The sequence below is a fragment of the Hermetia illucens genome, chromosome 1, assembly GCF_905115235.1.
Source record: "Hermetia illucens chromosome 1, iHerIll2.2.curated.20191125, whole genome shotgun sequence".
Classification (NCBI taxonomy): domain Eukaryota; kingdom Metazoa; phylum Arthropoda; class Insecta; order Diptera; family Stratiomyidae; genus Hermetia; species Hermetia illucens.
The window spans coordinates 25,729,267-25,755,767 of NC_051849.1; the positions used below are offsets into that span (position 1 = coordinate 25,729,267).

Below are 26,501 nucleotides of genomic sequence, written 5' to 3' on the forward strand. Positions count from 1 at the left end.
AAAATTGTGTCCTTATCAATAAGTAACACTCACGAAGAAACATTTTTGCCAGATTTGGTCGACTTTGTATTACAGGTCTACTAAGGAAGCTTCCATCTAATTAAGGCTGAATGTCAGCGAAGTCAGAGTATTTTCAAAAAAGTTACCAATCGGCGGACGCATTGCTAAGGAAAGGCCCTCGTTTTACATTTTGGTAAAATGACGATTTGGGATCGAAAGGAGGCTCTAAAAGGCCGAAGTATTTCATTCTGATTTGCTTTGAGGACGGAACGGGAAACAGTGCTACTTCCTAGGCAGTTTAATTATGCAAGTGAAGCATGCTTGCCTCCTTGCTGAGCCCAGAACCGGTTTTGAAAAATTCCGAACTAAGTCAGCTAAGAGTCTTCTATATTTTAACGTCAGTGAAAAATTTCCGTTGCCTTCCGCAGTCGCGGGAAAATCCACCTAATTAACCACATAATTTTCCTTCCCCTTAACATGTTCCTGTAGGCTCCCTTTATCCCCATTCCCTTTCTTTCTGTACTTTATTTCCTTCTGGAGCTCACATGATTGAAATCTACTTTCTTCTCAATACTTGATCTCAAAATTAATTTAAAGCTTCCCGTTTTCCACCACTGTACGCCCGTTTATCTTATGATTGCTCAATGTTCATTTATGGGTTTTGTTTCTGTTGTGCTATGTATCGCTGTCCTAAGCGACAATTAGATGTGTGGTGCATAACTACAGTCGATGGTTGTGGTGAATGTATTTGGCTGTAATTGTAAGCAACAGCTACGGGTCAAGCAACGCACAGCAGGATAAACAGATGCGGAATGCAGCTCCCTAGGATCAACCTATCTCTCTCTGAGTGTGATCTGTCCCTCCTTTAGGGTGATGTATGACTCTCCAGGGACAAAGCCTCTTATCTACCAAGACTGTTAGTGAGTGGTGATACTCACAACCCGTACGAGATGACGCTGCTATTAACAAAACGCTATGGATCTAGCTCGGTGAGTCGAAAAATATTTCCCCTAATCCAGGGTGCGGTGGGGATGATATTCCAGGAGCAAAAATGGTGATAGTGTTTGTCCCGAAAGCCGCAACAATAGAGACGAAAGATTTCATGAGTCTCCTAATCTGTCAAAATGGGGATCTGTATACGCGATTTTGGAGAGTCTACAGAAGCAAGGTGGAGTCCTCACAGAACATTGGAATATTGCTGGCTCAGGCACCCCGGGTTTACCAGAGGTAGATTCACGTTCTGAATGGAGGAAGCATGCAGGTATTTGGGACCCACCTTGTGAAAAACCAAGAGTTTGCATAATTCATAAACGTAATTTAAAGCATATATGTCTTTCAGAGTTTCTGACCGGGGACCTTGTGGCTACTCAAGTCTCACTGGAAGCCGAGAGGAGCCCTGGAGAGGCAGTCGGGGCATTGGGATACTTCCTACGAGACGACATCCGGGTTCGACCAGAGCTAGTCGCTAAACTAGTGAAGCACTGTAAGAAGAGTGCTCCTCGATTGCAATGCCAACACCAATCGAAGAGATGAGTACCTTCTTGAATTTATTCTTAGCAATAAGTTAGAAATATATAACTTAGAGAACACTCCAACCTAGCCAGAATGAGGCACGAAAACCCTTCAACCAGGCAAAACAAACCGGGGACTGGCAGAGGTACAAAAATGCACTGACTGCGTATACCAACGGGATCAGGGAAGCAAAACGGAACAGCTGCTGGGAATTCTCTGAAGGGATCCAAAAAAACCATAGAGCCAACCAGGCTTGACAAACCTGTAGCCAAAGACGGGACAATATCTTGTGTCTGTTTGAGGAAGGAGAATGGGGCATTTACCAAGAATGCGGGGGACAGAGTACACCTGCTTCTCAAAACATATGTCCCGGGGACCTACTCCACGGCGGCAGCCGATTACATTCTGCCTGACATTCCCAGGAACGAATTAAAGGGGAAGAAAGGAGAACTGGAAGTTAGCAAAAGAGGTATGCTCAGAAGCTAGGGTAAGGTGGGCAGTGTGAAATAGCACTGTGTGCGTTTTTGGATATCGAATATTACTCAAGGTTGTCTACAAGGCGGGATACTATTACCGTTTATGTGGTGTATGGCAGTGGACGAATTCCTAGACACACTAACAAATACTGAAATGCCGGTCCAGGGTTATGCGGACTTCATTGTTTTAATCTGTAAGGGCAATTATGAGAATACCCTATGTGATAGAATGCAAACAGGATTAAGAGTTACTAGCGAGTGGTACAGGAATGTGGTACTGCGTATTAATCCAGCCAAAACCACTATAGTACCTTTCATTAGAAAACGTAAGCCTGATCACCTGAGAGTCATAAGATTACATGACATGGAAGTGAAACGAGAGCAGATGTCAAATATTTGGGAATTACGTTAGACCACAAATTACTCTGAAAAACGTATGTCGGAAACACTTGTCGAAAAGCTGCGAGAGCTCTGAAGAGTTGCAGGTCCAAAAGAGGAGAAAAAAATGAAGCTGCAGCCCGAAGATACTAGTTGCACTGAAATAGTAAGGCATTGGGATGGATGGGTGGGGGATTTAAAAGCCTCGAAATTGGGCCCAAATCAGGCATTCGATAGAGCCATATGGCGAAACCGACCACGACGAGCTCACCCCGTTTGTGAACGGGACAAAGGCTGAAGAAAAAGAAGAAGAATGATTACCTATGGGGTGGTAATCTGGGTAGAAAGAACTGAACTCAGCAGACAAGCCAGGGAGTTACACAAACTCCAAAGACTGGCTTGCGTGTGTATCAGTGAGGCAATGAAGACGTGCACAATGGTATCCCTGGAGGTCCTTCTTGGATTAACACATACAGATGCAGGCAAAGAGGGCAATCTCCACGATGGTCCGGTCTGGTCAGTACGGCGAGGAACTGCCTAGATCGAAAGAAGATTGATATTTTTTCTACTTGGTACCCCGAATTATTGATACCAAGGGTAACATGACAACCAAGGAGACCTCCGATATAGTTGAGAAAGATGCTTTTTACGAGCAATTAAACGCAGTTCAGAGGAGGCATCTTAAAGGTGACATTGCGGTCGTGATGGGTGATCTGAATGCCAAGGTGGGATCTGACAATACCTGGCGCGGACATATGATTGGGAAACATAATCTTGGTAACCGCAACGGTAATGGTAGGAGGTTCGTGGATTTCTGCAACTCCTACCGCCTCGTCACCGGTGTCACATTGTCCAACCACAGAGCCTGTCATAAGGTCAGTTAGGTTTCAACCGACCGATGCTGTGTGAGCAACCACTTTGTGATCAACATTAGATTTATATAGATAGTTATCTTCTGAATGTGCGTAACAAGAGAGACGCTGGCATCGGTTTCGAAAGGAGTCACCATTTGATGGTCGCTTACTTTCGCTTGTGTATTGCATCCGCAACTTCTCGCAAAGTTTTAGAACTGCGACTCACCAAGTTCAACATCGACCGCTCGTAAGACCCAGTGGAAAGGGAGTGTATCTGGAGTACTTTACGCATTCTGTACCAGCCGACTCAGCTGTGAATGAGTCCCTGAGTCAAATCAGGGTAATAATCTCTGGCCAGCGCAATGCTGCCAACATTGACTCCTACAGTATATTGTATTGTACGGTTACGGTCTTGAATGAAGTGCTCTAAAAGATTTCAAGGCCATGATCCACTATGGACTGTTGCGCCAACGAGTATTATTATTATTAATCATGACTAACCAAAGGCTTAAAATCAATCCCCATGTTGAGAATTTAGCAACAAAAGTTTCCGGAGTGTCTAAATTTTCGACAAGAATATTACCGAATGTATGTGACCCTAGCCAAAGTTGTCAGTTCCTTATCTCGAGAATTGTCAGCTATATCTTGTTTTATGCAGCTCTAGTCTGGGCGTCGTCATTGAAGCTAGAAGCAAATGGAAGAAAAATCGAAGCCTCATATCGATCAGATGCATTGTGAACATCGTGTGTTTATCGTATAACATTAGACGAAGCAGTGGATGTGATAGCAGGTATGGTTTCCACCGACATCTTAGCGAACAAGGGTTGACACCTCTATGACTCATCATATGCAATTGGCGAGTCCTGTACCTATCGTCGGCACGAAGTGAAGCTACTTTGTTGTGGCAAAAAAGGTGGGATGATTTACCTAAAGGAAGCTCACAAGATTACTTCATATCCTGGATGAATGGATCACACGAAGGCACGGTGGACTTAGTTATAACCTTACTCAATTCCTAAGCGGTCACGCGCGAGGGTACCGTGCATATCTTTATCACTTCGGACGTGACAAGTCCCCATATTGCCCAAAATACGAGAAGATTCCTGAGTTCCTTTTAACTGCCCAAAGTTTGCCGCACATAGACTTTAAGCGAAAATTGACCTCGGGGTTCGGTTCTCACCCAAAAATATCGTGAATCACATATTAGTCTCGGAAAGAACTTGGATGGCGATGAAAAAATTAATAAAGGCGATCTACAATCTGCTGAGAAAGGAGGAGCTTCGGAGGAAAGTAGCAAGTAAAGACACAAGCCGCAGTTCATAACTGATTCTGCTCTGCGACGTAATATCGAGATGACAACTCGGCGGGATAAGCGAGGTGCTTTTATTCAGTAAAAATCTCACCTTTTTCGACAATACCTTAAAAAGGAGAACTGGAGACTAGCAAGAAAGGTATGTTGGCAGGTTAGAGTAACATGGGCCTTGGGAGCTTTTGAAAAACTGAAATCACCCCGAGTGGATGACATTTTCCCAGCTCTACTTCAGGGAGGCCTGGAAGCCATCTTGGGTTTTTTTCTAAGGGAGGTAAGCCGCAGCATACATTGGAAAAGCTCATAGGCAATTATACTGTAAATTTTGGAATTACTAGGTAAATTTAATAGTTGGTAGCAGAAATTCAATAAAAAACCCACAATATCAGACCTGCATCTCAGAGGTGCTCAAAGCGTTAGAGCTGTGAGTAGGCCGCCTCTTTTACCGAGTGACTGCTCTACTTAATCCTCTAGTAATTAGTTAACTTTTAACGAGTACATCATTTCGGTAGAAAAGAAAAATAATTAATAATTAAACTAACGTAATGCGTCATCGGCAAGGAAGTGGGAAACACCATGGCCTTCTAGATCGGCAGTATGTTAGGGATCAGGTAAATTGTAAACACCACTCAAGATTGTCTACTGGGTGGGCTATTATCATTGTTAGTTTGAAATATGGTAGCTGACAAACTCCTAGGAGAGATGGCTCTGATGACTTGTGGGTCCATAGCAGGTAAAGATGTGGATACCCCCGAAAAATGCTGCACTGGATATACACTGCAATAGAAAGGTCTGCAAGGGCAGATAGAATTGCCAGCCAGGGAGTTATACAAACTTCAATGACTGGCTTGCATATGTGTCATTTGGGCAATGAGGACATGCCTAGCAGTTTCCTTAAGGGTACTTTTGGAATTGACTACTTTTATCTTCACATACAAAAGCAGGTAAAGAAGGTGATCTTCAGAATGTCCGGAAATATCAGTGGGGAAGGAAGCTGCCTAGATTGATCTTGAATTACTGATACCAAAGAATGGCGTTCCAACGGGGTTTCATTTCGATAAGAAGTTTGAGACTCTTTGGAACAAGGGACAAATTTGGAAAGTGTAGTAGTGAACCAGCGGTGAACCATCAACTGATTACCTGATATACTGGCGAATCCTTCACGGTGCAGGGAGCTGGTGCCGGCGTCATTGCTGCAGGTAAAACACTTTGAAAGTTAGAATATTCCAGGTGGAAATATACATCATTGGTAGATGTACCTCCTTCAAGCTTGAAAGGAACTATAGGGACAGAATATTGCTATTCTAACTTACAGCCACGCTCCTATTAAGGCACCTAAGTTTAACTCAGAGCCCAAGCGCTCGAAAGATTGTTTAAACTTCATCAAGAGTAGCCTCCTGATAACAGTGGGTCACTGCAGGATAAGTTACAACCCGAGGAAGCTAGGGATGTCTACGGATATTGTCTGCAGATTCTGTGAGGTGGGTGAAGAAACTTCAACATGTTCTGGGAAAATGCAGTTGTGCAAAGTAAGTTCAAGCACCTGGGAGAATAGTTGACACAGAGGAACATTGTAAAGTTCCTGTCGATTATAGGTCTAAATAACATCGGCACATCATGGTCGAGGTCTGCTTCCCAAAAAGGGCTTTTAGGTAGCCGCAGGTCGGGACCATAATTGGTTTCTATGGTTTGTTGGTATCATCGCAAATGCGGAGCTCAAGTGACTACATGAACCGCCTGATGCTCGTTTAGCGCAACAAAAATCTAGGCACGCTGACTGCTTCGGGGACGGCTATCCGAAGCGCAGTACCATATCGCCTCACAATCTTCGGCCGCGAACTCTACTCCCATCCGCACCTATGGCTATAGGCAGGTGGATGGGACTCTCAGACGGTAACGAACGTTTTCATGGCGTTTCGTTTTGGCGGGCATTAGCATATTAGGCGCAGACTTCTTGTGTAACTATGGGCTGCTGGTAGACTTGAAGAAGAAGGCTTTGATACACACCACAACCTCATTACAGACGTTAGGGAAAATTTCTATCTGCCAGGATGACCCTCTTTCGATAATTTCAGAGGACGTTTCGGACCACCGCACTCGCGCACTCCGGAACTACGGAAAGTAGTTTCTCAAAGCCAGCTAAACATGATGCGCGGTTCTCCAATCTTATCAAAAGCACTTTATCCCCAGAAGCTTGATATTGCGAAGAAAGAGTTTGAAGACTTGATGAAACGGGGTATCTGCAGGGCCTCCAATAGCTGTTGGTCCTCTATACTTCCTTTGGTCCCTAAACCAAACGGTGGATGGCGACCATGTGGAGATTATAAGCGTGCGAATGCTCAGACAGTTCCAGAGCGATATATATATTTGGGACCTTGGATCTAGTCAAGGTGTATCGCCTAACCCCTGTCGCTCCCGAAACATTTTGAAAATGGCTATCTGCACACCTTTCGGACTCTTCGAGCTCATCAGGATGGTTTTTCGCTTGTATAACGCTGCACAGACTTTCCAGAGGTTCATCCACTCCGTCTTGTGAAGCTTTTGTTTCGTCTACATGGATGATGTTTTGGTCGCTTCCTCTTCAGAATTTGAGTACTTGGAACATCTTGATTGCATTATTAACGGCTCCTTGAGGCTAGACTTGGTCTTAACTTTGGGAAATACGGATTCCTTCAGAGGCAGGTAAAATTGCTCGGCTATTTGTTAACCCTTGACAGTATCCAACCTGAGCCAGACAAGATTGAGGCGATAAAGAGCTTTTCTCTACCAAGTACGGTAAAGGATTTGCGAAGGTTCCTGGGCATGCTAAACTTCTATCGTCGTTTCTTGACCAAGGCAGCTCATCACCAAACGATCTTTAACCCCTACTTGTCTGGGCTGAAAACTAAAGACTCCCGCGAGGTCGCACGGTCTGCTGAAATTGCCCATGCATTTAAATCGGTCAAACAACAGCTTGTTGATGCAACACTGCTGGCCTTTTCTTACGCCAGATACACCTGTGTTCGTCGATGCGTCAGATAAAGCGGTAGGCGCCGCTCTTCAACAACCCAGCTCAACGCAAATACAGCGCCTACGATCGTGAGCTACTCGCCGCGTACATGGCTATACGATTTACAATCTTTCCGTTGCTCCCTTGAGGGCAGGCCGTTCACTGAATTCACGGACCATAAGACCCATAATTTCGCGTTTAGATAAAAGCACTTCAACTTTATCAGCCAGTTTACTTCTGATATCGAACACGTGTTTGGAAAAGACAATGTTGTCTTAGGCGCTTTGTCCCGAATTTCCGGTTCACGCCGCGTTCGATTATACGGCAATCGCCCAGGCACAAGAAGACGACGTAGAGCTTCAGATTCTGAAGGTTAACTCCAAATACAAATTCAAGGAGAGCCCAGAAAAGGGACTTCGGCCATTCATTCCGGCCGATTTTCGCAGGGAAATATTTCAACCAATACACGATCTTGCACACCCACGCATCAGGACGACGAACCGGTTAGTCACTGAAAAATTCTTCTGGTCGTCCATGAACAAGGAGGTAAACTCTTGAACCAGACAGTTCATCGCCTGCCAGAAGTGCAAGGTCAACAAGCACGTTCGAAAAGAGGTAACTGTATTCCCTAGGTCAACCAACCGCTTCTACACCATTCATCTAGACAATACCGGTCCTTTGTGAGACTCGCACGGATTCAAGTATTGCCACACAATCATCGACAGGTTTACGCGGTAGCCTGAAGCAATAACTCTGTCCGACATTACGGCACAATCATGTACCGAGGCCCTCTGTCGAGAGTAGATTCAGCACTCTGGTGTTTCAGGTATAATCATCATGGACCAGGGAATGCAACTCGAATCTACTCTTTTCTCGGAGTTAGGAAAGCTCCATGCTTTCAAATGGCATAGGACTCCATCCATGTGCAATGTTATGCTAGAACTTTGGCACCAGACGCTGAAGGTCACCTTTACGGCTCACGGGAGCTGCAATCGCCATACAAGGGCCCCATTGAAGTACTGGAACGAGGCGAGCACTCGTTTAAGCTCAACGTCCGAGGCAGGCCCAAGTGGGTCGCCTTGTCATTCAACGGCCGTAGAAACAACTGACGGCCTGACTTGGGACTGCGGTGGCAAATGTTAAGAATGACTATTTTCAACAGTCTAGTCTCGTCCGCCGACCAAAGATTTAAGCTTTGCTTTCATTTTAATAAAAATATAATATAATCTAACTAGTGATAGACATTGTACGACACCCCAACAAAGTGCTTGGTTTTTATGGTTCCATGTACCGCAGACCGTTCGAGCTTACTTGTTTGTCATTTGATGGCAGCAATAGGTTGCCGAAATAGTGGTAACTTATGAACAAATAAGCATATCCGCCAATCTTAGTCCTAGAATGGGTACCATAATTGTGAAAGGTACCATTTCAGGATCCCATTTTGGTCGCTACTTTGTAATGAACATGGCTGGAAAGTGTGTACCACGTGGTTACGAATCATCAGATAAGGTGGTTGGGGGTGACTAGAATCTGATTCAGGAAGTTGCGCAGGTGGAGTGCACTGAAAATTCTATCCCATTAGGAGTTTTCTGAAATACTAGTCCTTTGAATGGTTTTACTCAATTAGCCTGTTTTGAAGCGAGTTTGCACTCTCTGCTCTTGGGTTATTACCTCACAGGGGGTGAGTATTTACAGAATCAATCTCTTTTTCTTCTTAAAATCTTTCGAAATTTATGTTTATATCCTTCACTTTGTTGTTTTTACTTTCTGAGCCTTCAATGTTTCTTCCTTAGTGTCTGTGCACTCTTTAAAAACGTGCATATTTTCATCATCATTTGTTTTCTCGAAAAAAAAACTCATTATCAAGAGCCTCCTAGAAATGCTTTCTTAGAGTTCTCCCATTGAAATGAAAATTTTGCATTAGAAAATTTTCTTCACGACAAAGAGAAAGAAAATTTTCCTCACCATAAAGTGAAAGAAAATTCTAAAAGGAAATCTTCCTGAAAATTGAAAAGTTAACTTTCCATTCACATTCAACTCAACGTCAATCAGAGCACGGCCCATCGACATCAGGAACACACTTCGTATAACGTTGGAGGTTTTTTATTAACTAAAAGTCGACAAGTTTCAATTTTTGCACTTTGTGTCAGCAATTGTATGATAAAAGCGCGAGATCTGATTATCCTTGTCGTACTTGCTTTATATTTTGCCGGTTCGTTCGTTCAATCTATCACAGGCTAAGGGGATCCTTCATGTTTTCTTCGCATGGTGAATGTCGTTGATGGCATTATACTCTTGAGTCCTTGGATACTTTCAGTTATCCCATAGTAAAAGTATCAACATAGAATCGAGTGCGTGATACACCTCGCATGTACAAGGATATGCGCGACATGAAGTACTTTTGAAGTTCATAAAATTTCGTCAAGACAAGGAACAAGAGTGACGACGGTGGGAGCGTACGCAATCTTGAAACTTTTCTTTTAAGACTTTGGATAGTAAGTACCTTCGCAATATGTCCTTCTAATTTGGGGGGTGTGACGTGAAAATGAAAGGGATCAGTGAGGGTGCAATTTAACTTCACTAGAGAGATATTGTGTGCTTGGATCTGAGGAGTTTCGCTTAGATACAGGAGATTCGGATTGGAGTATTTCGCGATGCACGAAGGCCGGATCATCCCTTACTGGAGGAGAAAGCCCCAAGTGGGTTATTTCTTAAAATATACTTGTATAAACCATATTTCTGGTGAATCAAAATATATTTACAATAGGTTTCCTAGATTGGCCTTCCTTAGTTCCTGTTCCTTCTGTTGTGAAAACAAAAACAATTGATCCTAAACCAGATACGTCACCAACGCCCCAGTTTTCCCTACACACTCTCCAAAGCACAATTCAGGGACTCAGTACAATATCTTGACATGCTGTTGAATAACACCTCAGTCGTTGAAGAATTGTTCTTCGAGCCCAATGCCACTCCACATCCCCATGGCCACCCCGCCCTCCGCCTGCTCCATTGAAGCTCTCACATCGTTTGAAATAGATTACAATCTCCCCAAAACCTCTAATATTCCTTGACTAAAATTAAATTTTCACTTTGAAAGGCGAAAGGACGAGAGAATGAAAGAAAGCCTCGCACTTTCTTAATACCGTTCCACGACTAATGCTATTTCCACGTAATCTACATTTAGATAGAGTGTGAAGGATTTGCCCCTGGGGCAGCTGGAACGACAGCACGATGACGACATCTATCTGGGAAAGTATCCATCTCGAGTCCGTGATTTTCTCCTTACCTTCCTTTTTTCTCTTAGTTTTCCTGAGATTCTTTTTCTTCTCCTCTTCCTGGGTATTTTGTATTTTTTTTTTCTTCCTTTCTTTTGATGTTTATTGCCACGCCATGAGAAGGTGATGTCCTTTAGATACACTATGAGTTTAAGAAAATTAACTTATGGCATTAAGGGCAAGCCATACGTTTAGGGTAAATTGTATTTGGATAGCTAAATGCTTTGACGTGATGGAAAATGGAAAAAGGTTGGGAAAATTGAATGTAATTACTCGTGTTACAAGCTTTTCGTTTTTACCCTGATAGACAGGGTCGGGGGAAGGAAACGAGTGCGAGACGGAATCAAAGAGGACGGAATATTTTCATTTTAGATTTCAGGTTGGCTTTCTTTGATGTTGAGCGAGAGGAAATCGCTTGTAACGTTGAAAGAAAATTCTGAGGTTAAATTAACCGTAAGATGAAATAATGCTGGCATGTTAATAACCGTTCATATCCTGCTTTATTTCTGAATCGCATTAATTGCTTCATGGTGTGTACGGTAGACCAGACGAGGCTGCGGGAATTAATGTTTTATATTCGGATCGGAAGTGGGTTGCAGGTAGTGAGCGAAATATATAATGAGAAAATCTCTGCCCTTCATGGACAGCTAGCCATGTGGGTAGCAATTCAGCCTTTCAATCCATAGAAACTGGGTTGGAAGGAAGTCTTATCCCACCGAAGATGTTCTTTCTTTTATCTGGCTTGCTTTGGGCCAAAGCGAATTCACTCTTGTGACAGGATAAAGGTTCATTGAAGCATCTGGGGGTGTAAATCCCTTGGTAAATAGTTGATGGTTGAACAGAATTTTATCTGTCAATTTGCTCTAAATTCGACTGTTAAGGCTCCTATATCTATTATATTTGATGGTTCATAATTGTATATTATCCAAACTCTAAAGTCCGTGAAACAAATCTGCGTAAGACTCTAGTACAAAAACTTTTTACTGGCTCCCTAACAGTAGAATGTGCATTTAAGCCCCCACATTAAATCAGGCATTCGCAGTAGGCCTGAGTAAGATACATAAGTGCATCGTGGAGATTCTTGGGGGGTAGAACAGATAGGAACAGGAAGAAAAAAATTAGGAGATACAAGCGTTAGCAACCAAACCGCGTGCAATATCCGCGACTTAGCGACAGGAGCTGCATTTTATTCATTTTTTTTCAGTGTATATTGGCCAAATAATGCATTCAATAATGTGTAAGAGTCCCTTTATCCTCTCATTTTTGTCTATCCCTTTAGTTTTCCTAATTATCCCTCTCTATTTCACAACTCCCAACCCGTCCTTCATTTAGATACAATATTTAAAATTTCTTTTTAAAAACAATCCGACAACTGGTCTCTTTCCCCTAAACTCCATAATCAAAATTCAATTAAACCACTTCAAATTTCATTTTCTTCATAATTTTGCAATGATGCAAGCCAGAAATGACCGAGTCAACCGTTCGTTGACCCTCATCAATTTGTCCATATTGCACATTATTGGGTGCAGGGAGGCAATTAGTCGTGGTGGAGGGGAATGACCTGCTGCACATTTCAACACAATGGTGTACGTTGTTGTTGATGCTGAGTCCGGCATGAACTTCAAGTTCAAGGCCAAGTGGCCTTGAGAAAGCTTCTCGGTGAAGAGCGCACTGAGAATGACCGGTACAGGTCGAGACAAACTGGGAGTCTCCGGAGCCGTCGGTGATGTGAGCCTAGCTCTACCCAGGTGGTATTAGGAGCCATGCCCTACCGGACCCTGGCCAGGTAGTGAGCATTCAACCGGAGTTAACAGACCGCGTTGTCCCGAGCGAGCGCTAATTCGTCCGTGAATTCCGGCCAGGCCTCAGGCAACTGGGGGGCAACCTCAGGCAACTAGGGGCTGCTCCCCGAGGGAACACCTGTTCCTGACAATTGCGGCCCGCTCCCTTGCATACGATGCGCTGGAGAATTTTCCATAGAGGATACACATAAACCAACGAAAAAAAATTGACGAAATAACAGAGAAGGAGGAAGAGCTGAGTGCGTTTGGGCGCAGCACAAAAATGCGTCGTTCACCGTTGCGATTGGCGAAAGAGGCAGCGAGTACTGACATACCGGATGTGACGCCCAAATAAGGAGGAAGCCCTATCAAGTGGCGCGACTGACCGTGCGGGGATGGCAACTCCAATACCCTGTAGTGCTCCTGTTCCAAAAAAACACAGTCAGAGTTGCTATTCCTGAGCAGATGGATTCGGACACAAACCGAGTGCAAGTGCCATCGGCCGTCCTGGCTAGAGCCGTTGAGGAAAGGTTCGTCAGGAGATGCGCGGTAGTTGAAAAGCGTATGCGGTCGGCAACGTTCCTTCAGAGGAACGTCGGCAAACGCGCCAAAAAGGGGCTGATGGAACTGGAGGAGTTACTGGACTGCATCTTCTTCTATAAGCAGGGAGAGCAGCGAAAGACGATTGGAGAGTAGAAACAGCCGCATTTCCCGCTGAGAACGCCGCTTGCGCCAAACGGACCGCAGATAACCCACTGCAAAGCGAACTGGGGAAAAAACGGAACGAGGATGACGTGTCTGAAAGGAGACTTTATCGTCGTAGTTTGCAGGGCCCAAAAAAGGAAGGCGAGGAAGGAAATATGGAAAAGACTGGCTACTGAGACTACCGAGACCCGTCTGTCCAAAGAGAAGGAGGCTGCAAATCATAAGCCAGGAGCAAAAAATACGAGGAAACGAAGAAGGACAAGATCGTCGTCTCTACTCATTAAGCCGACGAAAGGCGAGACATTTGCGAAAGTCCGTATTGAAATCCGCTATAGAATGAAACCCGAAGGCAACGAAGCAGAGGTGTCTTTCATACGGGAAAGGAGAAGTGGCGGAGTCCTCGTCGAACAGGACCTGAAGACGACTAGCAAGAGTACGATCTGCGAAGCGAACGAGGGGTTATTGGGGGAGAAGGCTTTTGTTTCTGGCCGAGAGACCAGGAGTTTTCTAGAAATCTGGGATCTTGACTGCCTCACAGAAAAGGTCGAAGTGGAGGAAGCGATAACGCTTGAATGTCCTGAGGTAACCAATGCCAGAATAGGTATCACCTCTGTAAATGCTGGCATCCAAAAACTCGCCGTGGTGGAAGTCCTCGAGCAATATGCGAGGAAACTCGTTAGCAGCGGGAGAATCAAAATCGGATGGGTAGTACGCAGGGTGCGAATGCGGAAAGTCCCCACCAAGTGCTACAAAAGACCGGACAGGAGGGCAGCATGCCGGAAATGCTACCAAGTAGGTTGAAGACCTGCAACGAAACCGAAAGTAGCGTTCTCTGCAGGGATCGTAGCGCACCTCGTGAGAACATCGCGCACACTGTGGACTCGGAACAGTGTCCAATCTTTAGGGCGGAATTGGAAAGGGCTAAGGCGCGAATAGTATGATCCGCATTTTACAAATTAACATGTACCGGAGTGCAACCGCTCACCAGTTGCTAGCACAGTTTGCTGGAGAAGTAAATGCTGATCTGGTGCTAATTAGCAAGCAGTATAGAAACAGGGACCCGGCTTCATGGCATCCCGACTTATCGAGCACCGGTGCCATCCGGGTTTGGGACGACGTTTGACTTCGTGTTTTTGCTCAAGGCCGAGGAAAGTGTCTGAATCCGGTGTTTAGGGATAACGTTTTCTAGTGTTTCCTTGACACCGAATGAGACGATTCCGCACTTTCGCCGCCGGCTTGATGCTTTTGAGGACGACGTTTCGAGCACGCAGGGGCGAATCCTGGTAGGCGGTGATTTTAATGCCAGAGCTCTTGAATGGGCCATGGGTCAGTCAGACTCTAGAGGGAGACAGATTTTGAAAATGGTGGTGAGAACCGGGTTCGTAGTTATCAAAATCGGTTCCATGCCAACTTCTCGGCGGCCAGGCTGTGAAGGAAACATTCCTGACATCACTTTTGGGGGGCATGTGGTGAGTCCTAGAAAACTTATCGGCAAGTGATCAAGTGATCACCAGTACATCACGTTCAAGTTGGTTGACGCTTCATGCCGGCGAGCACCAACCCGACGCTCCTCCTGTCTTTGCAATGTCGCGACGGTGAATATCGGAAAGTTCGTTGAAGCTCTTGATAACGACGGCGTGCGAGGCTTCCATGCCACGGAGAGACCCCAGGCGCGACAAGCCTTCTATGAATTGGCGGACGGCAGAAATTGCCGACATACGGAAGGAGTGTCATAAGCTCCGCCGTTTGGCACAACGTTCACACGCCAACGAGGGGCCATAAAAGCACAGTATAGATCAGCAGAAAAGAGACTCCGTAGCGCCATTAATAAAAGCGAAGCTCGCGGCTGCCAGAACCTGATCAAAGAGGTAAATGACTTTACAAACTGGTGTTCTGCCAACGGCCAAATTTGCTGCTTGAGGCATTCAACGTTTGCTTGAAGGAAGGCAAGCGGGGTAAGCGGATGGATGACTGCTAACGGTTTCAGCCTTGTGTTGGAAAAAACTGAAGCAGCATTCTTGACCACAAAGAGAATCCCGACCCTGCGTTTCATGTCGATCGGCGAGTTGATTATAGAGTCAAAACCAGTGGTTAAATACCTTGGTTCAATGCTAGACTTGAAGATGAGTTTCTTCGCGCAAATAAAAGCAGTAACAGGCAGGGCTGCAACGGGAGTCTCGACTTTGAGTCGGCTAATTACTAATATTGGGGGCTTTGTTTTTACCAAGACCGTCATCTTATCGAAACGATGCAGACCGTTTTGCACTATGGGGCGCACGGGGTGATGCCCTTGACAAGGAGGGGTATGGTAAGCGCGTTTTTCAAGTGCAGGAAAAAGGAGGTTTGCGAGTGTCAGGACCGGACATCATGGTGATCACGGGAGTGATCTCCATTGCCCTTCTTGCTAACGAGAGTAAAGCTGTCCACAACCGCAAGGGCAACGATTTAAGAGAGGTGGTTTCACGTAAGGAAAGTCAAAGGAGACTTACCGAGTGGCAACTCTCTTGGCACCATGTATCGAAAGACAAATAGATTGCGCGGCTCATTGACAATTTAAATCCGTTGCTGAACCCAAAGCATAGTGAGATTGATTGCCTTCTTATCCAGCTTCTTAGTGAGTTAGTAATATTGCATTCTCAAAGCAGGCGGGCACAAACTCCGGCGAGCGGAGAATCGACTTCGCAGACGGAAAAAAGAAGTCTGGGAGAACCAACAGGTCAGGGAAATTGAAAAGTACAGGGAGTAACCGCACCAGGCGCGTATGTTTTAACAACAAATTAGCAGGATAAGACCTTACACACCTGCTGAGACGAAGAATCTAATTTCCGACAGGATGAGCATATTGGAGCGATGGGTTGAGTACTTCGATGAACTACTGGACAACCAGAACATAGTCAAGTTGGAGGTCCCGCCAACGGAAAAATACTACCACCATCAAGTATAGAAGAAACAGTCCGTGCAATTTATTGGCTTAAAAATCATAAATCGCCAGGAGCCGATGGAATTACAGCCGAATTAGTTAAATATGGAGGCGACCAATTACAACAAGTTGTTCATCAACTTGTGCTCAGAGTGCGGGACAGCGAATCAATGCCTGACGACTGGCAGTGAGGCATTATCTGTCCGATATATAAAAAGGGGGATATGCCGCAGTCCAGCAATTATAGAGGTATCACGTTGTTGAGTACCATCTATAAGATATTCTTCGCTATGTTGGTAGGCCGGATAGCCCCATACGACCAGAACATCATTGGTCTATACCAAAGCGGCTTCACTCCAGGCAAACCAGCAACATATCGGATTTTCTCTCTGCGGCAAGCGACGGAGAAACAGTTGGAATATGGACATTAGTTGCACCGTCTTTTCATCGACTTTCAAGCCGCCTATGATAGCATAGCCAGGGTAAAACTTTACACGGACATGCGAGAATTCGATATTCCGACGAATTTAAGTAGACTGAATAGGCTGACCCTGACCAATGTGCAAGAACAGATAAAAGCGGCAGCATCACTTTCAAGACTATTCGCCATCAACAACGGTCTACGACAAGGGGATGCCCTATCATGCGTCCTCTTCAACCTAGCCCTGGAGAAAGTGATCTATGATGCTGAAGTAAACGCGAGAGGTACGATCCTCTTAAATCCACTTAACTAGTGGTGTATGTTGACGATATCGACATCATGGGAAGAACGACCGAAATCTATGAGCGATAGCATGGCCGGTTGGTTGTGTATAAAATCCGGCTCAATAGGTTGCGGTGGGCGGGTCACTTAATCCGTATGGATGAGGATGCTCCCACCCAAAAAGTCAATCAGGGCAATATCTATGGTAGAAAAAGAAAATAAAGCAGACGCTGCCTAAGATGAAACGATGGCATAGGTCAGGACGGCAGACAGCTTTTAGGGATATCGAATTTTGTGGACCTCGACGCAAAGCCGGGATGTCTGGAATTCGTTATTAAGGCAGACCTAGACGGGGTATCGGTTGTTACGCCGTTGATGATGATGATGATTTTTGGATGTACACTGCCCTGGCCTCCATCCCAACGTACAAAACTATTGTTTGGTACCCGGCGCTGAGCAATAAAATACAGTAGAACCAAGTTTAATTTCATTCAGATTCCTGCCCGGTTAACCCCTCTTACACCTTCTTCCCCCAGTTTGCAAAGTTGATGCGAGATTTTTTTTTGTAGTACCGTCATACAGTCTTCCGGAATTCGCTACTGTATTGTTGGGGCATAATCCGAACCGCGAGTGTAGCATAATTATTTGAGCCCATAGTTATTGTATGGGGCTTTGTACTCAGGGGCGACATTCTTCAGACTACTGGACCACGTTTGGCCGCGCTAAGAAACCCGAAGGCACTTCATTTGCGATTGTAGGGCTGTTAATAAAGCCAGGCTATGGACACTAGGTGATCAATTTTTGTGGAAGCTCAAGAAGTATTGTGGTGGGGGAGCTGTTGTCCTTTATAAACGTTATGGTCTGGCTTTGAAAAGCTGTGCCGGGCGAATTCTGTTCTTTCGCCCTCCTCACAGCTGTCACAACCTTTGGGGCGCTTGGGGTACCAAAACAGTGCGGAACAGACACTGTCTACCCGCAGAATACACCAATATAGATTTCCGATGCAGAAGAGAAGAAGACGTTTTTGAGCGGATTAATGCTGTCCAGGAAATGCTTTCTGAAAATTATAGCGGGATCATGTAAGGTCATCTAAAGGTGCAGGTTGGCTTCGGAAACATCGAGCTCGGCGTGCAATGGGGTCTTAGGTCCTGGTGAACATATTGATAATGGTGGGAGGATTGTCGGTATTTGCAGCTTACATGTTCTTCATTGTTGCACTCTGACTAGATATGTTCTCGGACGTAGGGAATTGTTATTGCTAGGTGTCTTAATTAGAAGGCGGAAGAGACAGTAAATAGGTTGAACTATAAGAAAGGGTACAAACTCGCGCTATAGCGAAATGGCCACTCTAGAAACAGGTGGTGCAGAAAAAGAGGGATGGAAGTGTAGGATGACGCGCGGGTGTGTATCGGGGCGCTATCCGCCTCTGCAGGGGATAATGCGCTAACATGAACGTTCTCAAAGTAAGGGTTCTCAAAGGTGGAAGCTCGGCGTTTCAGGTATGAAAGGTTTTGTTTGTTTCTTCTGGGAATATATTTGAGTGCAGAATTATCCCATTTGTACGTAGTTCGTTATGTATATGCGTTTAACTTGTTAGACCGCTCACTTTAGTGTGATATTGACATTTGCAGTAAATTTATACGGCAAAGTCAACTTTGGGCTACTGTAATTTTGTTAGTAATATAATGATTTTGATCAAGCTTGGGGATAATATGCTTTTTATTATATTCTATAGTACTACCAACTTTTATAACTCTGGGATAAACTTAAGGGGGGGTTTCCTCAATTTCCTGGAAAATATGGTAATATACTATTATTAGCTTCATTTGAGCAGATATCGATATGGAGAGTATTTTGAGGCCTGGACACCATATAGGGGCAGCTTCATGATTTTTTTTCAAATTTTTCGATTGGGTAGTTTCTGAGAATGGGTCCGTTAAAGAGATCATCACTTTCTACCCCTCCCACCCCCGACTCTATAACAAATCTCAAAACTAAACCGACTTGCATGTATGGGGACCCCTCCCCCCAAAATTTCAACGTAGAAGGTTATTACTCACTGCATGTCTGCGCGTTTCTCACCAAATTTCGTGTTAATCAATGTAGACATTTCTGAGAAAAGTGCGTGCGACAGACAGACAGACAGACACTTGGGGAGAATGTCGCGGTTTGTTCCCAAAAACATGAGATCTATATCCAGTGTAAGGATCTCGATGAGGTAACATCCAGAGGAGAGATCGGCACTGCCTTGAAGCAACAGTTCAAGTTGGAGGAATTCAGCGAAGGATCTGTCGTGGACCTAAGAAAAGCTTATGGGGGTACTCAAACGGCCAAAATGCGACTGCAAGTGGAGTCAGCGCAGAAGTTGTTGGTCGTAGGAAAGGTTCAGATTGGATGGGTTGTTTGTCGGCTAAGGGAGTAGATCTCTTTAAAGAGGTGCTTCAAGTGCCTAATATTTGGACATTTCGCGAAGACATGCACTAGCGAAATTGATCGGTCGGATCCATGTCTATGGTGTGGGGAGAAAGGACTTATTGCCAAGGAGTGCAATAGAGACCCCAAATACATTTTGTGCAAAGGAAAAGAGGGGCGGGACAACCGGCATATTGTCGGAAGTGGTAAGTGCCCGGAATTTAGGAAGGCGTGAACTGCAGTGAAAAATGAGGTTAATACAAATAAACCTTAATCATTGCAGGGTCGCACAAGATTTGCTTGCGCAGACCACTTACGAATCGGGGATAGAGGTTGCTATCATTAGTGAACCGTACAGAAATCTCTACGGTGGTGTACGGGTCACATATTCGACCGCTGAACTGGCGATATGAGCGTAAACCATACAATATAGCATGAGTCAGGCGACTACTGGCTTTGTGGGGGTAAAAATAAGCGGTACATTCGTATACAGCTACTGCGCCCCATCGAGCTTCACACTGCCTGAGTTAGAAGACCTGTTAGACGATCTTGTTCTTGACACAAAGACACGAGGTCCAAAGGTCATCGCCAGTGACTTTAATGCGTGGGTTATCAAGTGGGGTAGCAAACAGACTAAAGCAAGTGGGCGCCGCTTATTAGAAGCATTTGTCCAGTTGGATGTTGTTCTGGCCATTGAAGGCGATGTAAACTCTTATCGGAAAGGGGGAACTGGGTCAATTGTAGATCTGACTTGTGTCAGCCCTGAGAGAAAGCATGGGGAGATCAATTACAATCTCACTCAGTTTCTCACCGGTCATGGAGAATACCGCCAATATCTGTACAGGCTTAAATTGGACACCCCACTTAATTGTCCATGTTGCGACTAGGTCCCAGAGGATCCAGAGCACGTATTATTCCAATGTCCTAGGTTCGCGGAAGAAAGGAGGAACCTAGAGCAAACTCTAGGTGAAATGCTATCACCGGAGAATTTTGTCCGGAGAATAGGAACTTGCCAGGAAGAGTGGGATGCGATAAATTCCATGATCGCAGTAACCCAGGATAAACTGCGAAAAGCAGAAGAAGTGAGGAAGGCGCGATTATGAACGCTGCTGGTAGACGGAAGAAGACCTAGCTAAAGTAAGCTAACTCCGCCCCGTGATGTAATACCTAAAGGTGGTTCCACGGGGTAGGCGGGAGTTGGGGTGGTTTTAGTGGGTAAGAATCCCACACTCTGGCGTGCCCAGGCCAAAGTCTTTTGAAGATTTCACCTTTCCATCTTTGTTTTGCAAACAAAACCTTAAAAAGAACACAAGCATGTGCTTAGTTAGGGCAACCAATATTTGCCAGGATGAAAACATGTAACGTGGCTCTGGTACGTAATTCTCCTCTACGGCAATGAGGTATAATAGTATCGCGTTGCTCTTGCACCTATAATTCTAGCCTAATGTTCAGTAAATTTTAACTCTTCAACCCTTTAAGAGAGGCTGTCAGAACATACCTGGCAAAGCTGGAATCTTGTATTTGATTGCCATGAAGCCGGGTATGTAATATAGTCCGCCAGCATCGTTTGGGAGATATCGTTGACGGTTTCTAGTTATGTCCTTCAGCTACTACCCCAAGCTAGGACCAAACATATTAAATTCCGCTACAGCAGATGCATTTCTGAGACATATATTGGTGATACAAGTTCAATTACATCTAATGGGAATCTAAAGATGGTCCCGCTTTTTGTAGGTTTACCCTCGTAATACCTTTCCTTGTGAATGAGGGATTCATTTCGAGTTTATTCATCTACGGTATATGCAAATTATCCCTAATCTGCCGTTGATATGTAATTCGAAAGATTTCCTTTTCCTTGCATTTCTGCAATAAATTGCGCTAGCTCCTAAAGTCATTAGCAAATTACCTTATAAACAGCATTCATAGAAAATTACATTCGCACTACATTGACAATTTCCCTTGCAATTGAATGCAAGTGCAATAATTAAAAGAGCACTTACCTGGCGACAATTCCTCCGTTATTCCACGAATCGTAGACACAAAAGCTAGCAACAGTATTGCTTGGTTCCGGACCATTATCCTGTTCATGCGAAGAACAAAATAAAGAGTGCTGGCTCCTGGAATTCTCTCCGTCCTTAACCTGGTTCCTTATTGTTGCAGTAGCCAGCCGGGCTGCAGTTGCAGTTGATTTCTCGGTCGTTCCGATGCACAAAAAGTTCGCTATACCCTTTCTCACGGTTTTGTTTTTTTTCCCTTCGTCCTGGGACTATGATGATGATGCTATCGCGAGAAAGTGTGGCCTGCTTCCGTTAAGTTTACAAAAATTTTGAATCAGCAACAACAAAAGAAATTTTCGCGTTCGGATTTCCTGCGAAAAGGAAAAGAAACGAAAAAAGGAAAAATGAATGTCTACATGGAGTCGGAAGGATGTTCTACAAGAAGACTTCTAGTTGTAACATTTGGAAAGCAACAAAAAAGGACAAGGAACGTTGTAGCTTTTGGTTTTCTTTTCTGCAGACTTCGCATTCTGTTTTTTTCTGTGTCGTAGATATCGGAGCAAAAGGATGTCTTAGGTCTGTAGCATACTCGGGTGAATGGTTAGCAGGTGACTATGACTAAGCTTTTCACTCGGAGAAGATGTTAGTTTTCAGAAAAACTGGAAAACGGGGCAATAATCGAACAGAGCGCAAAATGTGTAGTTATGAAAACAAGGCAGCTTTCCACTTTCAGACTCAGAGAGCCATAGGCGTTTGGGTGGTAAAAGTATCTATCCCTTCTATCTTAAAGGTCTTTAACATGGTTTTTCAGCCAGGTTACCTCGATATTTTGCTGCGTTTATTCAGAACACTTGGATAATCCGAACCAAACATGCCCCGCTTTTTAAATTTCAAAACGGATGTATCTATGCATCCCAGACAGTATTTACAGGAACTTCCAAATGTTACCTGCACAGCATATATGGACTGTGAAATGGTCTGGTGGCAGTTAGGTAGCACCGTAATAGCCGTGTTAATTCTCTGCAGATATTTCAGCTATCCCATTTCCAAGTAACATGTAGAGGAGCCAACTAGGAAGTAGAAGGCTCTGGGACTTAACCAGACTGAGTTCCAGAGTCGCTGTCCTGTCGAGGGAATATTACGTACCCGTTGAGCAACGACGAATATAAAAACAGAAAAGAAAGTGAACAGTTGAATTCATGGAAGCCTCGCGGGGGATTCCTGCCAAAGGCGAAATACATTCATACAAATATAGAAGTAACTCCAACGCTGCCGCCAAAACTCTCTAAAGCAACGGAACAATGGAGAAAATTGCATTTTTCGGATTTTCAGGTGAATTTACAATCTGCCCTTTATGTCCGCAACACATTCTCAGTCTTTCACGGCAAGGATTCCAGCAGTTCCTCGTCCGCACAGGTACCTCATCGCCGTCGAGCGGTATTGTGTTGCAAAATTAATTTAGTTGCAGCTTTTTCCCTTTTTAATATTCTGAATTGTTTGAAAAATAGGTAAGTCTGCGGTAAGGATATGCTATACGACCAGCATTAAATTTTGCTTCAGGAATAAAACTTTTAATTATGTTTCAATTAAAATTGGTTTATATTGGTTTCACGGAGATTTAAATGTTGCGATGATAATGAATGTGCACTGCATAAGTAAGGTGAGAAAACCCGGCTCTTTTGCCGCAATGCATACGAGATTCAAAGGAAGTTCCTCAGGGAAATTCTAGTCAGAAAATTTTCAATGGACTCCATGTAAGTGCGGTCTCCATGGTGGGCTTGGCTGGAAAAAGGACTCAAGGAGTGAACTGCAGGATAGGCTGATTCGGAATGTAGCTCCCTTGGAGCCAGGCTGTCTCCTGGAAAACCGCATATCAGGTTTTTGAGGAGACAAGTTTGTCGTCCTCTTTTTTACTGGCGCTCCTGTGCCAGGTTGCAACAGTGTGTAGGACTTTTACTCGCTAAAACCAAGGGCACACGATGAAATATTACTTTGCGAGGGCTCTGGTTTTCACAAGTAAGATTAGGTTACGCCTCCGACGCGTATTCCGGGCTCGATCCAGTTCCTACAACTTTTCGTGTATCGTAGTCAATGCTGTGTTCACTACGCTCAAATTTGGTTCCGAGCTCAACATTATGGGATCAGATAACTACGTTGAGGGCGTTGTTTCCAATTGCGGTCAGGCAATGGAAAAAAGCATGCTCCGGGTCTTCGGGTGTAGCGGTGCTTTCTGGACAGTCTGGGGACTTTAGATGGTAATTCAACACATGGGATCAATGTACGGCTCCAGCGGCCTTTTTTGGAATTATCCTACCGTTGCTGCCATCTCCTTTACAGCTCCTTGCTTTTCGAAAGTCCGCAGTCATATCGACCGGGTTCTCTGCACACCCTCAGTGCGATTGACCGGTGCGCTGAACTCAGCTTCCTCTGATTTATCGTGTTATACAGTGCTCCCGCTCTGAAAAAAGCCACGTACAGTAGGATGGATCCCACTATCCCTACGATAAGCAACCGGCGACTAGATTTTGGCCCTTCAATATTAGACATTTTCCTTGCTTGAGATGAACTAGCCTGTGATGCCTTTCCACGCGCATAGTCCGTATCAAAAAGTCAGGGCGCCTTTGATCTAGCTCCAGTAGAACAAGCTAAAGTCCTTAGTGACACCACCGTGCAGCACTTACCAGCGACCGATGCCTTCCGAACCAGGTCCATAATCGTTGCTATTACATCGATCGTAGAACGGGCTTTCCAAAACCCCTACTGTTACTTCAATAGACTACCCGCTAGTTCAACGAAAGGAAAAAATCTCTTTTCTCTCTCACCCCCTCCAAAATCTTCCCCACAGTGTCTAAAAGACAGATTGGGCGACATGAATAGGGAACGGCAGGTGTTTTTTGGGAATTCCATAGCAGAATCAATCTCTGCGTCTTCCACTGGGCAGGAAGCACTCCTTCCACCATGCACAATCCAAATGTGCTTTTGAACTATTTGGGTCTAATTTTAGTAGCCAACGTGAGGGCTTTGAAATAATAACAAAAATTGTTTTTTCTTATTCGCTGGTGTTGATGTTTTATTTTCGCAAATACCGATATTTCGGGAACCACTTGTTCCTTTCATCAGTGCTAACAAGATAAAGAAAACAAGTGGTTCTCACTCGCCAGACTATCCCTTTTGCTAACGAGGTACTGAGGCAAGTCGAGTCCACGATCAAGCCTAGTCGTCTGCCTCGGAAGGTGGGCACGCATCCAAGGTTGGTTAGTACGATGTCCTCTGGTGTTTATCAATCGACTTCCCTTTCCAAGGCCCACACATTAAAATCGCAGGCAATAATTTTGGAGCTGGGATCTCTAGCGTACAACACGAAGACGTTTAGCATCTCTCATATTGGACTAACGTTGCACTCGGAGGAGCGTGACAGCTGTAGGTCCTTTTGCCTTTAGAAAGCTGGCTCCAGGAAAGGCCATTCTTTCTTGAATGGGTTTCTATCCGCATGCTCATATTGTCGGGATTCCATATGAGTCTTTCACCAACGTAGCACATCGTAATTACAGATAATGTTCATAGATAGCCGCCACGTTCACATTCGGCTCTCTAATGGTTTGCGAGAGTAAGTCTGGAGCTGCTTTGTGATGGTTGATGTTGATTTGTATCAATCTTATTTAGCCCTACGATTCAGCTCCTTGTATGCGGGATGCCTGCCACCAAATGCAAAGCGCCAGTAGTCCACTCTTTCCTTCATTTTGAATGCATTGTCAATCTCAAGCGCAATCTTTGATAAGGTGACCCTTGTCTCCACACTTCTTGTACTTTTTTGACCGATCGTGTCCAATGCTGCTGAAAAGTGACCGAAGTAGAGGCATCTGAAACATCTTCCTAAGTCGGCCGACGACCTATTTTATTTCTAACTTGCCCCCCGGGAATAATTTTAATCCCGGCAAGCTAATAATAGCGGCACATGTTCCTGAATACGCCTTCTTCTTTATCGCACTCTCCTGTATTCCGTTGATATTGAATTGTTCCGTAAGCGCAACACAGATATCCTCCCATCATGCTTCGCCACCTACAGTACATCTCGACGATATTGACGCGAAAAGGAAGAAATTGGGAAGTCAAAAATGTAGCCAATGCCAACATTGGCTTACCGTGAAGTCTGCCACCAACAAAAACCCCTACTGGAAAGGGGACAGGAAAGTTCGTATATCGGACATCAGAAATTAAACATGCCTCAGTGATGCAGGTGCTAAATGGTACCTACGCTATCTAAAGGAAGGCCTGATACCAGAAGAGACCCTTAAAAACGTTCACGATAGGTCTAAACCTTCAAAAATGGAGCCAAGGAAAAGGGGAGCAGCATAAAATAAGTGCACAAGAGGGAAATGCTCCGAAGAATCCCAAATCCGAACCCAGATGGAAATAATCTCGGACAGGTCAAGGGGATGAAGGTGTGTCGTTATGCTGATGCGGTGAACGGCATTCGACTGGTTATACTGCAGAAAGTATTTCCGGAGCAAATACTCACTCGTAAGGAGCAGGAAATCACCGAAGGTCTCATGGCTATGGAGATGTGTAAAGAATGAAGTAAGGGGCCTATGTTCATAGGCTATACTGCGCGATGGAAGACACAACGGGCTGGCTTTGAACGATAGTCCCAAAATTGCTAAGCTGGGAAGAACAGATCTATCGACATGTGCTGGGAATGATACATTAGAGCAAAGAAGCAGCGATCAAGACGGGGGAGCTCTTGGGCCACCCCATCGGTCAAAATATGTGTTTTTACACACGATTATCGAAAGTTTTTGGGTGTATAGAGGACGGCGTAGGCAAACTCCTCACGATCTGGGTAAATGATCCCGATCTCTGGAGGCAACTAAACGCCGTAACTGCCTCATCAACTACGGATTTGGCAGCATACCTGTGCATATGCACAGGGAGGGATACTTCAGAGAACACATCGGGTGGAAAGAGAAGGAGCACTGAGCAGAGAAATGGATCAGCTGCCTGAAGAGGAGCGGGACAACCTATTCCTAGATTTCATAACGCTCAAGGTGAACAGAAATACGCAGGGAAGCGCCATGTCGAAGGAAGAGAATGATATTCTGATATTGGAAAAGAATTTCAAGCACTAATGGCGCCAATAGCTGGGATTGAGATAGCCCAGGCATACCTCCAATGATTCCGTTGGAATAGTGC

At 44.7% G+C, this 26,501-nt stretch overlaps 1 protein-coding gene across 1 annotated transcript in view; it reads right to left on the minus strand.

Moving 5' to 3' along the window:
- Positions 1–26,501, minus strand: part of LOC119658193 (semaphorin-2A) — a 494,571-nt gene that overhangs the window by 391,887 nt on the left and 76,183 nt on the right. The window contains exon 3 of the mRNA XM_038065472.1: positions 21,315–21,682. Coding sequence (XP_037921400.1) covers positions 21,315–21,402 — 88 coding nt within the window. The 5' untranslated portion in view covers positions 21,403–21,682. The remainder of the gene's footprint in view (positions 1–21,314; positions 21,683–26,501) is intronic.